This window comes from Triturus cristatus, chromosome 10 (assembly GCF_964204655.1).
Source record: "Triturus cristatus chromosome 10, aTriCri1.1, whole genome shotgun sequence".
Classification (NCBI taxonomy): Eukaryota; Metazoa; Chordata; class Amphibia; order Caudata; family Salamandridae; genus Triturus; species Triturus cristatus.
This window is the reverse complement of record NC_140593.1, coordinates 491,527,379-491,543,108: the sequence shown is the minus strand read 5'-3', so window position 1 is coordinate 491,543,108 and position 15,730 is coordinate 491,527,379. Positions and strand designations below refer to the sequence as shown.

The 15,730-nt window shown below is 47.1% G+C and overlaps 1 protein-coding gene across 3 annotated transcripts in view; it reads right to left on the bottom strand.

Annotated features, from left to right (window-relative positions):
* The window catches only part of LARP4B (La ribonucleoprotein 4B), an 843,857-nt gene that overhangs the window by 117,530 nt on the left and 710,597 nt on the right, over positions 1-15,730 (bottom strand). For all 3 annotated transcript variants that reach the window (XM_085631918.1, XM_085631912.1, XM_085631914.1), the window contains one exon: positions 10,021-10,185. In XM_085631918.1, coding sequence (XP_085488044.1) covers positions 10,021-10,185 — 165 coding nt within the window. The remainder of the gene's footprint in view (positions 1-10,020; positions 10,186-15,730) is intronic.

Genomic DNA, 15,730 nt, shown 5'->3' with positions numbered 1-15,730 from the left:
GTGACTTATTCAAACACATTTTTCAGGGAGGACATCCCCCAGGATCCTGGGCTCGTGCCAAAAGAACAAGTTACTTACCTTCGGTAACGCTTTTTCTGGTGGATACAGTATCTGCCTGTGGATTCCTCACCTTGTGAATATCCCTGCGCCAGCAACATTCGGAAACTTTTGTAGCAGTCCACGCCGATGAGGTCGCAGACGACGTCACAGAGGAACGTCACCGCTCGCGACTCCGCTGACGTCACCGGCTCCATAAGAAGACCTCGTCGGCGTGATGACGTCAGTTCCGCCCCTTTTTTCCGTGCCTTCGAGGCACACGGACGGACTGACAGCAATATATACACAGTATACACAGTACACAATATGCAGATCAACACACAGTGTGGAGAATGAATAGAAAGACATACAGCCTTTGACATTAATATATACTTTTTGAAATACCATCATTAGAATAGTAGATTGAAACATTATGAACAGAACCTTAGGTATAGAAGGATGGACAACGGGGAGGCGGGTGGGTCAGTGAGGAATCCACAGGGAGATACTGTATCCACCAGAAAAAGTGTTACCGAAGGTAAGTAACTTGTTCTTCTGATGGATACATCTGCCAGTGGATTCCTCACCTTGTGAATAGATTCCACAGCAGTCCCCACTCCCGGAGGAGGGTGTCCACCCTTCTACACCAGAAAATCCTGAAGGACGGAACGAGCAAAATGTCCGTCCCTCCTCACCTCGTTATCCAAGCAATAATGTTTTGCGAAGGTGTGGAGGGAGGCCCAAGTTGCCGCCCTACAAATGCCCTCCACAGGAACACCCCTAGACAAAGCAGAAGTGGAAGACTTTGCTCTAGTGGAATGAGCTCTTAAACCCTCCGGAGGTTCCTTACCAGCCAAAGAGTAGCAAATCTTGATGCACAAGACAATCCACCTGGAAAGGGTGCGCTTGTTCACCGCTCGACCCTTCCTGCAGCCGATAAAGCCCACAAAGAGCTGGTCATCAATTCTGAAATCCTTTGTCCTGTCCAGGTAAAAGCTCACCGCCCTCCTAGGGTCCAAACGGTGAAGTCTCTCCTCCTCCTTGGAAGGGTGAGGGGGAGGATAGAAGGTAGGAAGGGTAATGGATTGCCCCAGATGAAGGGAGTTACCACCTTAGGCAAAAATGCAGCCCTGGTCCGGAGTACCATTCGTTCAGCATGAATGGTCAAAAATGGTGGTTTTGAGCTAAGAGCTTGAAGCTCACTTACCCTCCTTGCCGAGGTGATTGCAATGAGGAAAACCGTCTTGAAAGACAACAGTCTCAAGGGACACTTATGTAAGGGCTCGAAGGAAGAACCCATAAGATAAGTCAATACCAGGTTTAAGTCCAATTGAGGTACAATAAAGGGAGTAGCAGGAAATTTGTTTGTGAGGCCCTTGAGAAATCTAAGCACAATAGGTGATTTAAATAATGACGGCTGATCCGGCAGGCAAAGGAAAGCCGACAAAGCCGATAAATACCCTTTTACTGTAGCCACAGCAAAGCCTTGCTGAGCAAGAGAAAGGGCAAACTGCAGAATGTTAGACAGATGAGCCTTCAAAGGATCAATTGACCTCTCTCCACACCAGAGTACAAATTTAGACCACCTATATGAATATATAGATTTGGTGGAGTGTCGCCTGGCCGTTAAAATAACATCCACCACATCTGGCGGGAGAGAGAAAGAATTCAGGTTGCCCCGTTCAATCTCCAGGCATGAAGGTGTAAGCTCTGGAGGTGGGGGTGTAGAACCTGCCCCTCCGATTGCGAGAGGCGGTCTGCCCTCAGAGGGAGACGGAGCGGAGGGCACGAGGAGAGGTGGAGAAGATCTGTATACCACACCCTTCTTGGCCAATCCGGGGCGACCAAAATAACTTGGGCCCGGTCTTGGCGAATCTTCCTCAGAACCCGAGGAATCAAGGGTATGGGAGGAAACGCCTAAAGGAGTCGTGAGCCCCAACTCAACTGAAACGCGTCCCCCAACGCTCCCTGCATCGGATACTGGAGACTGCAGAATGACGGGCAGTGAGCATTCTCGTGAGTGGCGAACAGGTCCACCCGAGGAGTTCCCCACATCCGGAAGACGTGACGAACCACCTCCGGATGAAGCCTCCACTCGTGGTCGGCAGAGAACTGCCGACTGAGACTGTCCGCACGTACGTTCAGAACCCCGGCCAGATGATTTGCCATCAGACAAATCTGATGGCCCTGAGGCCAGGACCATAGACGCAGGGCCTCTCTGCAGAGACAAAGAGACCCCACTCCTCCCTGTTTGTTTATATACCACATCGCGGTCATGTTGTCCGTCAGGACTTTAACAGACTGACCGCGAAGGGAAGGGAGGAAGGCCTTGAGCGCCAAACGAATCGCCCGTAACTCCAGAAGGTTGATGTGAAGCAACCTTTCCTCTGGAGACCAAAGACCCTTGATCTCCAGATCCCCCAGATGAGCACCCCACCCTAAAGTGGATGCATCCGTTATCACCGTGGCCACCGATGGAGGCAGCTGGAAGGACTTGCCTTGGGACAGATTGCCCTCCACGCTCCACCAAAATAGATCCGCTGCAGCTTCCCTGGAGATCCTCACAGACTCCCTGAGAGCCCCTTTGTGCTGATACCACTGCTTGCGGAGGCACCACTGGAGCGCCCTCATTTGCCAGCGTGCATGGTTGACCAACAGAATGCAGGAGGCGAACAGACCGAACAGGCGAAGGACCTTCAGAACTGGAACGACCGCTCCGTTGTAAAATAAAGGAATCATTTCCTGTATGTCGAGAATCCTTTGAGGAGGAGGGAATGCTCGACACACAGTAGTGTCCAGTACCGCACCTATGAACAGGTTGCGCTGAGAGGGCACCAGGTGAGATTTGGGCACGTTTATCGAGAAACACAATTTGAACAACTGAGTTGTGTCCTGCAGATGGTGCAGCACCTTCTCTGGCGACTCCGCATTGATCAGCCAGTCGTCCAGATAGGGGAAAACTGAAATCCCGACCTTCTGAGATGGGCTGCCACCACTGCCATCACCTTCGTGAAGACTCGGGGTGCAGAAGTAAGACCAAACGGTAGGACCGCAAACTGATAATGTTGCGACCCTACCGTGAAACGGAGATACTTTCTGTGCGATTTCAGGATTGGGATGTGAAAATACGCATCCTGCAAGTCGATCGACACCATCCAGTACTCCTGATTCAGCGCTTGAAGAACCTGAGCAAGGGTGAGCATCTTGAACTTTTCTTGTTTTAGAAAAAGATTCAAGATTCTGAGGTCCAATATCGGACGCAATCTGCCGTCCTTTTTCGGAATCAGAAAATACCGGGAGTAGCATCCCTGACCCCTCTCCCGCTCTGGAACCACCTCCATCGCATCTTTCTGAAACAACTTCAGGACTTCCTCCTGCAGGAAAAGACGGTGGTCCTCCGAGCAAGACCCTTGACAAGGAGGGTAATTTGGAGGGAATTCCCGAAAGGGAAGGGCGTACCCATTTTCTACAAGAACCAGAACCCAGAGATCTGTAGTTACAGATTCCCAATCTTGTAGAAAATGGGTAAGCCGGCCCCCCACAGGACCAGCATGATCCGGAATGGCGAATCTAGGGCTGCTTTGCGGTGGTGGGAGGGGCTGAGGAAGAAGAAGAGGAGGAGGAGAGTTGCCGGCCACGAGTGCGGCCCCTGATTCTTCCCCTGAAACCTCTGGACGAGGAACTTTGCTGCTGCTGCTGTTGCTGCTGCTGGGTCTGCCTATAGGTTCGAAAAGAGGTCCTTCCGAACCCTCTATACCTCTTAAACGACCCCCTCGACTGAGACTGCAGGCCCAGAGATTTAGCTGTCGCCTTGCTGTCCTTGAATCGCTCCAGAGCACCATCTGCCTTCTTGCCAAACAGACCAGATCCGTCAAATGGCAGGTCCAATAGAGTCGACTGCACATCCTGTGAGAACTCAGAAGATTTTAACCAGGCACGCCTTCTGGTTGCGACAGAAGACCCCATGATCCTTGCAACAGAATCTGCAGTGTCCAGCCCACTCTGGATCACCTGACGTGCTGCCGCCTGAGCATCAGTCAAGATGTTACTGAACTCAGTTCTCTCCTCCTCAGGCAGTTTTGGCACCAGTCTTTTAGCCGAATCCATCAGTGCGTGCACATAGCGTCCCAAAAGACAAGTGGCGTTTGTTGATTTCAAAGCCATGCTGGCCGATGAAAATACTTTTTTTGCAGACTGGTCCAGCCTTTTAGCCTCTCTGTCCCCAGGAACCTGAGGGAAAGCCCCCTTAGACTTTCCCGAACAAGCTGCCTGAATCACCAGGCTCTCCGGTGAAGGATGTGACGTCAAACATTCCGGATCCCTGGGGCTGCTCTATATCTCCTAGCAATTGTCTTGGAGACAGCAGGAGCAGAAAAGGGCTTGCGCCACACCTCTAATAGAGGTTCCACAATGGCCTCATTAAAGGGAAGTAAAGGCTCAGATACCGCCGTGGGAGAATGTAGTACCTCAGTTAAAATGTTCGACTTAAACTCCGTAGATGGTAGCTGGAGATCAAGCAGCTCCGCAGCCTTCCTAATAACTGAATGGTATGGAGCAACGTCCTTAGAGGGCTCATCCGACGGTGGAGTAATCTCCCACTCAGGAGACAGATCCAAACCACTAGCTTCTTTAAGCTCTTCGAATATTTCATCCGACTCCACCAATTCCCCCTCTTCCGCTTCCTCCTGAAGGTACCTCTGCTCTTCCATTATCCTCTGAGTATCCCTCCTGGAACGAATCCGAATCATCGCCGTATGCGAATCCGATGGCGCCGGCGTCGAGCGTGGATCTGCAGGAGCCGGCGAGGATGGAAGCGGCGTCGACATCTTCGGAGCCGGAGGATTCCAAGACAGCGTCGTTGGGAAGAAGGGTATGAAAGGGGCCTGCGGAAATACTTGCGGCACCCCCAAATTAAATGCCATGGGACCCATGGGACCCGCAGGTGCACCAGTGGTGTACATTGCTCGAGCAAACACCCCATACATCGCATTTAAGTAATGCGAGGGTTCCTGACCTGGACCAGGGAAGGCAGGGTACTGGTCAGGCCTCACCGGACTCAGCGCCGACGGTGGAATCAGCAGCGTCGCTGGCTCACCCGGGGCTTGAAGTTGTTCCGGGGCCGGAGCCGGAGATGGAACCGGCGTCGGAGTCCGTGCTGGAACCGGTGAAGCCGGAGACAAGGAGACCACCGGAGATGAAGGACCAGCAGGCGAATCCGGCACAGGAGAGGGAGAAACAGAGTCCTTCCGACGCCGAGCAGGTGACTTCGGCGCCGAGCTCTTATCAGAATGGCGTCGAGACGAGTGCCTTCTTTTTTTCTTATGCTTCTTGGCATGAGAAGCATGTCCCGAAGTCGACTTCGACGCCAACCTCGACTTCGATCTAGACCTCGACCTCGTTCTCGATCTTCTTCTCCCTCTCTTCTCCTTCTTCATTTTTGCGATGAAGAGTTTTGCCTCCCGTTCCTTAAGGGGCTTCGTGTTCATCTTCCGGCAGCTGGTACAGTCATCCACATCGTGGTCCGACGATAAACACCACACACAGTCCTCATGAGGATCTGTGATGGACATATGCTTGCCACACTCCCTGCAAGGCTTAAAACCAGACTTTTTTGTCGACATCTTCGACAGAGAACAGGAATAATACTCAGAATACACAAAGTATCAACGACGCTAACAGCGATTCCCGAAATCCGTTGGCTTCGACGGCGCGGAATAAAGGGAACTGACGTCATCACGCCGACGAGGTCTTCTCGAGCGGTGCCGTTCCTCTGTGACGTCGTCTGCGACCTCATCGGCGTGGACTGCTACAAAAGTTTCCGAATGTTGCTGGCGCAGGGGTATTCACAAGGTGAGGAATCCACTGGCAGATGTATCCATCAGAATTGTAGTTTTTTTGAAGAAAAATAAAGACGCGGCAGAACTTGGATCCTATCGCCCCATCACTCTAATAAATTGCGACTCTAAAATATATGCAAAATTACTTGCCAGCAGATTGGCACCAATCATTAACAAAATCGTATCAAACCGACAACATGGATGTATTCCGGAAAGATCTACCACCGACCATGTACAGAGAGTGATCACACTGTTTGACATTACCGAGATAGCAGGGGACCCTATGGCACTTGTATTATTAGACGCAGAGAAAGCCTTTGATAGGGTCTCCTGGCGATATCTTTGGTCAGCAATGTCGAAGTGCGGTATAGGGGAATCGTTTATCCAAGCTATTCAAATGTTATATATAAATCCAGAAGCAGTAATAATGGTGAATGGGGCAGCATCTGGAAAAATAGATATAACCAGAGGGACAAGGCAGGGATGCCCATGCTCCCCCCTATTATTCGCAATTTTTATTGATTCCTTTATCCGTAGACTTGAAAATAATCCGGCAAATCCCACCAATAAAGACCACAAATGGCGATACAAAGACCTTAGCCTATGCAGATGATATTGCACTGGTTACAAGTGACCCAGGCACGGCAATGAATGCGATGGAAGAGGAGGCAAAAAACTTTGTGAGCAACGACGATCGGGTGGTAGAGAGTGCCATCTATCTGGGGGTAAATATAACAGCCAATCTGGAAAATCTGGTGAACATTAATTTAGATCCTCTTATAAAACAAACCGAAAAAGACCTAAATAGATTAAATAACCTGCACTTAACGATTGGAGGTAGATGCAATGTGATAAAGATGCTCTTCTTCCCAAAATTTCTATATTTTCTCAGGACAATATGCTTGGAGTTTAGACCACAAACATTTAAAATCATAGACATGTTTTCACGCTTCATATGGGGATATAGAAGACCTCGCAGGGCGCTTAGATACATCTTTCTTCCGAAAGAAAGAGGCGGCCTCGCCCTGCCCAACCTCAGAGTATATTGGTGGGCCACAATCCTGAAATACTGTAAAGTACTATTAATCTCTAATAGGGACAACAGGCCAAACAGGGATATACCAACACCACAAGAGCTAATCTTGGGTAATGAGGCTAGCGGGTACCTATGGCGACATATACACAACTGCTACTTTAAAAGAGTACGATTCAAAACCTTAGCAGGCATACATATCGCCTGGAATAATATGCGTAAACTGCTCGGAATCGGAAGGTTTTCCTATTACACTCCTTTATTGGAAAACTGTAATCTCCCAGAGATCTTTAATGATACCTATATGAATAACTGGCTAAATGCTGGGATCACTCAAATTGGTTGCTTCTATTCATCATCGGGGATCAAATCATTTGAAGATTTAAGAAATGAGTACATGCTAGAACATAAGATACTTCTTTAAATTTCTTCAGGTTAGAGATTTTTTGATAAAGAAAGGGGGCGGACGTTCAAAATTTCAGAGAATTCAGACCATTGAAATAATAAAGGGTAACAAAGCAATAAAGATCGGTGAAATTTATGATAGCTTGGTTACCGTACTCCCCGATGACATGAATAAATTTGTCGCAAAATGGCAGGAAAAACTGGGGACAACGACAGAGTCATGTGTGAGATCGTACGAATTATTTCAATCTATTCTAATGTCAGCAAGATTGCAAGCCCAATATTATAAAACGCTTTTTCAATTATACTATACACCAAATAAGATAGCCAAATGGGGCTCGGGTAAAGGTACAGAATGCCCACGATTCTCATTGTATGAGGCCGACATTGTACATATATTTGCAACCTGTGACACATTACAAGGCCTGATCAGGGATATCTCCGGCTTTTTATCCGAAATCTTCAATGTAGGAATTGAAATTACAACAGGAGAAATAATGCTAGGTATAGATGGCAATATTCGACCAAATAACATGCAAGGGTTGATATTTATATCTATGGCAATCCTTAGAATATGTCTGGCCTCGGTCTGGTTGGATCCAAACCCACCCGTTTTTCAACAGTGGCGGGCCCAATTATTGGCTTCTTATAGCCTCAAGATAGCTATCTATAGAAGGAAGGGGCGGAATAAAAAGAAATTAGGGCTGGGAATCTGGGATCCATTGATGCAAAACCTTGAGTCACGAGAGTAGATTTTAAACTATCCAAATTATGAAATGTAATGGAAAGGCTCTAATAATACACGGCCAAAAAGTCTCCGGTAAGGTGAACCATTGAAATACTATAATATAATTGTTTGACGGTTGAAGTATAATGTAATGCTTATGTTATTATAAGTTTACCTGATTCATGCATGTACAAAGAATAATGTTCAGGATAGGGTGGGGGGTGGATAAGGAGGGGATGTATGTATAAGGAAAAATGTAAGAATAAAAATATTAAAAAAAAAAAAAAAAAAAAAAAGGATACATATTCTCAGACTAGAGGTTTCTTATAAAAGTGGGACTCAAACCACCCCGCTTCGCTTCAGTTCAAAGTCCTTCATGACCAGGGAAAGGAGTGTTCTTCAGAGTACTCGAAGCTCTGCTGAGTGACCAGGGCAGGTGTCTGCCAAACAGCCAGTTCCCCTAGAGGTGAGGGGATATCACCTGAAATCTGCACTTTCTGCTAAAAGAGATGGGGATCTACCCCAAGAGCCTAGAAGCCTACCTTTCTGTTGAGAGGTAAGGAGTCTGCATGAAAATGTACAAGATGACACTTCCCAGGAAGAGAGAGGTTCAGTGTGTTCCAGGGACTGAGGAGATCCACAGAGAGTTGACTACCTGACAGAATGCTAGGAGTGACCCGCGCTGCAGTGGGTTCCCCTTGTTTCTCCTAACTGGTTCCTGGCGGGAACCTTTTCAAGTATCTCTTCCTATCGGGCTGGTTACGGCTGTATCGGCAATTATTACTGCATTCACTCACTAAGCAGGCGGTCTCATTTACCAAGATGCAGCCTGCGTCTGACCTACCCAGCTGCGATGGAACCATCTTTTGCCCTGGCCACAAACTGCAGGAGTGCAGCAGGGCCATCGGATACACTCTGGAGGAGTGAGAGGATTATTGCATATCCCCTATACTACCAGGGATAAAAACTGAAAGAAACCCTGAACTGTGTGCGCATTTGACTTGTGTGGGAAATGAAAACTGCACAGTATTCATGCTTTTACCTGACTATTGGCGGGAGAGGGGGAGCACTCAAAGGGTGGGGACTGACCATCAAAGACACTTGGGTGGGATTACCTCAAAGGAAACTGACTGGAATAGGGGACATAAGGGAATAACTGTGCCCATGATTACTGCCCTGTACATTAAGTTGGACTGTGTAGTGCTCAGAACTGCTGTGTCATTACAAAGTACTTTTGTTTTCTAAAAGATAAGCATTGGCTTAGACACTTAATTTACAGTGTTGGTTGACTAACTGTTAAGCTCAAGTACCCAACAGTATCACCGTGAAGAGCCTCTGACTGCTTGCCCTTGCTATCGAGAGTCAAGTGTTGGAAGGGTTATACTTGGCCCAGTGTGCAGAGCCATAGAAGGACGGGCCCTTTGACACCAGTGACTAATTACCTCTACCACCATAATCGTGGCCCAGTAGCCCCTGTCGATCCTATGGCTCCATTGAAAGGGGTCTGACAATCCTACTGCAACTGGCTACGTATTTCTGCGATACCAGCATTTGCAATCATAACAAAGTGACATGGAGTGTGGGCCAGTCTTCAAAATTCCATGCATGAACTTAATGTAGTACACAAGTAGCAATAGCCTGGGGATAATTATCAAGAGGTTTAAAAAAATCTAAAAATAACCAATGTACTTGAATGACTATTCACACATAAACCGGTCTGCTTTGCGGCAATTTGAAGTCCCTGCATCTGCAGCACAGAAATTGATGGTGCCTTTTATACATTGTAATATAAAGTGATTCACACAAATTCTGGGAGATGTTCACAAAATAAAGATGCCAAGTTGTAAAATTGTCTTCTGGGATATTTTAATGATGCAAAATCAGTAGTGGAACTAGTATCTGGATAACAAAAACTACTGTTTTTCTAGCAAGTAGCCAGTCATTACGAAGCAATGAACAAATGTTTAATGGAGGCTACTTGCCTTCTCTTTTGAAGATCCTAGTGTAACACTGGACAATCTGCTTTCAAACATATCTTCCGTCTTTAAAATGCCTGCAGCCCCAGGTAAAGGAGGGAAGCTTGACAATCCCAATTCAAAGCTAGGAGATGGTGGCCTTGGAGGTGGAGGAGACTGCGTTTGCCCTCTCTAACAGATGAAGCAAAGAAAAACTTTAAGCAGACAAACTAATAATACAACACTTTTTTTGCACTAGGCATTAACACGAGAAAGAAAAGATAAGCTATTTTCAATACACACTTTTAATAATAAAAAAATCTACATTTTTTTTATTAAATCCCACCTGAAACAATTACTGAAGAGAAAATATGAAACATTTAGGAATCTGGTGAAACAGTTGAAAATTGGCAAACAAGTTAACATATACAACTTCTACACCGGCACTACAGTTAAACATTTAGCAGCTACATTGCTGGGGCAGCAAATAAACTGATAAGCAATATTCAACGCAGAAAGAATAATGTGTGCAGTCAACACCTCACTCCTCCAATTTTCCGAACATCCTCCTCAATGTAAAGGGTTTAGTACAAGTAATAGCATTAACCCATTGCGTGTCGGCCAACGGCCGTCGCAAGCACTACCACGGTAGTGCTGTGCACGTCCGTTGGCCGACGTGGCCCCGCCCACTCAATAAAACTCCCGCACTGCGGCGGAATTTTCGCCGCGATTAAGGAGTTAATATTTATTACTGGCAAGGGATGGTGAGATCCAGTCCCTGTAGGTCGGCCAAGAGTCCAGACATAATACTAACATTCTAGGGATATTACGTACAGGATATCAGTGCAGTAATCATTAAATAAATATATTCAATTGTAAGCCCATGTATCCATAAGTAACAAATATATGCAAGTAAGGATTAGGTTAACCCCTTCGATGCTCATGACGGAGCGGTTCTGTCATGAGCATCGGCTGGGCTGTGCTTATGACGGAACCGCTCCGTCATGAGCACAGCCCCTGGGGGAAGTGCTGGCGCTCCCCCTGGGGCATCAATCTTGCCCCCACAGAGGGGGATGGCAGCGGAAGAGATAAGCTCACTAGAGCCAGGGATTTTTTTTTTTTTTTCAAATTGGAAGCGACCAGGGGCCATATTTATTTAAAAAGAATATTCTGCCGGTTTGTTTAATTGTCCTTTCTGCCCCCAGAAAACCCCACTAGACACCAGGGAGTGTTTTAAATGGAAGCGACCCCTTGGGCAAGGGTCGCTTCCTTATACGCCTAAATAATTTGTAAGACTTTTCTAGCCCCTCGACAACCCCCCCCCCCCTCCCCGGGACAGATCACCTATATTTTTTGGCGTTTCTGGCACGGGGAGGGGGCAGAAAAGCCCACTAGAGCCAGGGAATTATTATTATTATTTTTTTAAAAGGGTCGCTCCCAGGGGCCATATTTAAAAATAAAAAGTATATTCTGACTTTGTTTAATTGGCCTTTCGGCCCCCAGGGAAGGCAGAAAACCCCACTAGATATCAGGGAGTGTTTTAAATTTTAAATGGAAGCGACCCCTTTGGCAAGGGTCGCTTCCTTATGGGCCTAAATAATTTTTAAGACTTTACTGCCTAACCCCCCCCCCCCCCCCCCTTCCCGGGGACAGTTCACCTATATTTTTTGGCATTTAATTGGTTGCTTCCAGGGGACATATTTTTGTATATGTTTTTTGCTTCCAGGGGACATATTTTATTGTGTGTAGTCTGCACCCCCCCCCCCCCCCCCCCCCGGAGCATCAGCCCGTTTATTTGGCCGTTCTGCCCCCATTTGGGTAGTGACATAGCGTGTTATAATGTGAATTGTAATGCTTTATTTCTCCCTTTTTGTTCTAGTTCAAGGCTTTTGCTTTTTAGACTGCTGCAGGTTGCGGTTTCGTTACTGGAGTTTCATTTCTCTGCATGAATAGGATTTTGGCAAATTGTGTAATACCAGTATATTTGGCTTCTGTTTTTTGAGTGTCTAAAACTTTTTGCATTTGTGCTTGATGTGTTTTTTTTTTCTTTCTAGTGGGATATCGTTGATTTTTGCTGTGTCTTTGCAGAGTAGGTGCTGGTGAGTGTAGCTGTCTCTTGTAAGTGAATCGTATACTTTTTGAGTATATAGATCTTTGTGATAAAGGCACACTTTTTTTACTTACTTATTTTGCACAGTGTTGGTTGTTGTTGACTTGTTTGTGCAGTCTCCTTTCTTATGAGGATAGTGGCTAGCCACAGGATTACTGCTCAGCAGGTTATTGGTATGCTTTTTGAGTCTCTCTGACCATGGTCCAGAGACCGACTCTGATTCTGAGGCAGAGGTGGGAGGGGAAGATTCAGGCAGTGAGTTTTCTCCCCACATGGCATCATCCGATGATGAAGCTACTTTCAGTGCGGAAGAAGCTACTCTTAGTGCGGATGAAGTACCTGTGTTAGAGGAGGACATTGATGTGCCGATAGTGTGGCAAGACGCATCTGAGCTGCAGCCTGGGGCTGCAAGACTTCCTGTTGGTATAGTGTGGCAAGAGGCATCTCGGCTGGAGCCTGGGGCTGCAAGGCTTCCCGTTGGTATAGTGCGGCAAGAGACATCTGGGCTGCAAGGCTTCCCGTTGAAAGTGCTGACCTCTGGGTTGCCCCAGGCATGGTGCAGCCGGCATTGCCAGACTTTACTGGTGTTCCAGGGTGTAGAGTGAATACTGAAAGCTTTTTGCCGATACATTTTTTTCAGTTGTTTATGGACTATATTTTTGGCAGAGATTGTTGAGAAGACTAATATGTATGCCGAACAGTTTTTGAGGGACAACAGTGCCAGCCTTAATCCCCACTCTAGAGCTACCCGGTGAAGAAGTTCTTGGGTTTAACTTTTTGGATGGGCTTGCTAAGGAAGCCATCAATGTCTTCATATTGGTCTACAAGTCCCTTGATGGCAACTGCTATATTTCCGGCAGTCATGAGTCATGATAGGTATTTGCTTCTGCTTCGTATGATGCATTTTGTCGATAATGGTTCAGCGTTGCCACGAGATCACCCTGATTGTGACCGTCTTTTTGAGATTCGGCCTGTCATTGATCACTTTGTTGATCGATTTTGTTAGATCAATGCTCCAGGGAAAGAAATTGCAGTGGATGAGTCTTTGGTGTTGTTCGAGGGCGACTTGGTTTTTAGGCAATACATTCCTAGTAAGAGGGCACGCTATGGAATTAAGCTGTATATGCTGTGTGACAGTAGGACTGGATATGTCTCTAATTTCAGGGTGTACACCGGTAAGGAATCCAGGATTAACCCCCCTGGTCGTGCGTCCACTTTTGGAGTGACTGAGAAAATTGTGTGGGAACTTGGTAGAGGATTTTTTAACAAAGGCCACCATTTATATGTAGATAACTTCTACACTGGTGTGCGGTTGTTCAGGGAATTGACCTAAGTGGACACTGTTGCTTGTGGCACAATCCGCTCTAACCGTAAAGGTTTCCCAAAAGAACTTGTTTGTCAAATGCTTGTGCGGGGACAGTGTAGTGCGTTGCGTTGCGAGGAGCTTCTAGCTGTGAAGTTTTCAGACAGGAGAGAGGTCTACATGCTGACTACCATCCATGATGAAAGCACTGCACCTGTGCCTGTTTGGGGGCAGGTTGCTGAAGCGCGTAAACCTGTGTGCATTTTAGACTACAATAGGCACATGGGTGGTGTTGACAGAGTAGATCAGAGGTTGGAACCTTACGCTGCTCTTCGTAAGGCTTACATTTGGTCCAAGAAGTTGGCTATCCATCTTTTACACTTGGCAACCTTTAAGGCTTTTGTTGTGTTCCAGGATTCTTGTCCTGAGTCAAAGATGACTTTTGCTTAGTTTCAGGAGTCTGTAATAGGCAGCCTTGTTTTAGTGGAACAGGCAAGTGTTCCTAGAGTTGGAGTGGTGGAGGATGTAGCTAAATTGAAAGATCGCCACTTTCCTGATCACATTCCTCCAACACCCTCAAAAGACTTTCCCAGTAGGACATGTAGAGTCTGTTGGCGAAGAGGTATGCGGAAGAAGACTCGTATGTACTGCCCAGAGTGTCCTTCTAACCCTGGGCTGTGTGCCCCTGCTTGTTTTAGAATGTCCCAGAAGCAAAATAATTTTTGTGAGCATCCATGAGTGGTAAAGTGAACTGCCTGGCCTCTATTGTTTAATGTTTTTTGTTCAGTTTCAAGGTTGGCATTTGCGTAGTGTATTTAGTTTCAGTTTTTGCGTTAGTAGATTTGTAGCTATTTGCAATTTGTGTTTTCTCATTTATATTTAAAAAAAAATCCTAAATGTGATGGTGGTGTGCGTGGAGTGGCGCTTGTCTGGCGCTGTGCATGGTCTGGCACTTGGCTGGAGGTGTGTTTGGATTGGCGCTTGGCTGGCGGTGTGCGTGGACTGGCGCTTGACTGGCGGTGTGTTTGTACTGACGCTTTGCTGGCGGTGTGTTTGGACTGGCGCTTGGCTGGCGGTGTCGTGTGCGTGGACTGGCGCATGGCTGACGGTGTGGTGTCCGTGGGCTGGCGCATGGCTGACGGTGTGGTGTGCGTGGACTGGCGCTTGGTTGGCAGTGTGCGTGGACTAGCGCTTGGCTGGCGGTGTGCGTGGACTGGCGGTGTGCGTGGACTGGCGGTGTGTTTGGACTGGCGCTTGGCTGGTGGTGTGTTTGGACTGGCGCTTGGCTGGTGGTGTGCGTGGACTGGCGCTTGGCTGGCGGTGTGCGTGGACTGGCGCTTGGCTGGCGGTGTGGCGTGCGTGGACTGGTGCTTGGCTGGCGGTGTGCGAGTAATGACTAGCTGCTGGTCACTACACACACTGCTAGCCAAACGCCACTCAACGCAATCCGTGAGCTGGTGTGGTTGCTGTGTCAGGAATGTCGGCGTGTGAAAGTGATGGGCCCTTCAATGGCGCTGTCTGCTGGTGCGAGTGTTGTAATGTGCTGGGCCCGAGGCTGGCATTGTGAATGGTTTTGTATGTGTCACACGTATGAAAGGTGTATGAATGGCCTGTAAAGAGGTTGGTACCTTGTCGTGGCTTTACAGCTGACGAGCTGTGAGTCAATGGTTCAGTTTCTCGTCCTTTCAATTAACAGTGCATTTCATTTTTGTGAAATCTCTGGTTAATACAACTGTGTATACTGAACTATCACTCACCCTCGTGCCAAATCCAACCAGTATGTATGTGTGCTTGAGGAATTGGTGGTTGTGCTTAAAATTTTGTCTTTTCTGTTTTTGTCAAGTAGGGTGTACCTTGTCCCTTTTTGTGAATGTTGTAATGTGTTGGTTTTGTACCTGGTGGTGTAAATGGTCATGTGTGTATCATGTATGAAAGGTGTGTGAATGGCCTGTAAAGCGGTTGGTGCCTTGAAGTGGCTTTACAGCTCACGATCTGCGAGTCACTGGTTCATTTTTTTGTCCATTCAATTATTGACAGTGCATTTAATTTTTGTGAAATCTCTTGTTAATAAAATCGTATATGCTGAACCATCACTTGCAACCGTGCCAAAGCCAACCAGTATGTTTGTGTGCTTGAGGAATAGTTGGTTGTGATTAAAAATGTGTCTTTTCTGTTTTTGTCAAGCAGGGTGTACCTTGTCCTTTTTTGTGAATGTTGTAATGGGCTGGTTTTGTGCCTGGTGGTGTAAATGGTGGTGTGTATCATGTATTAAAGGTGTGTGAATGGCCTGTAAAGCGGTTGGTGCCTTGAAGTGGCTTTACAGC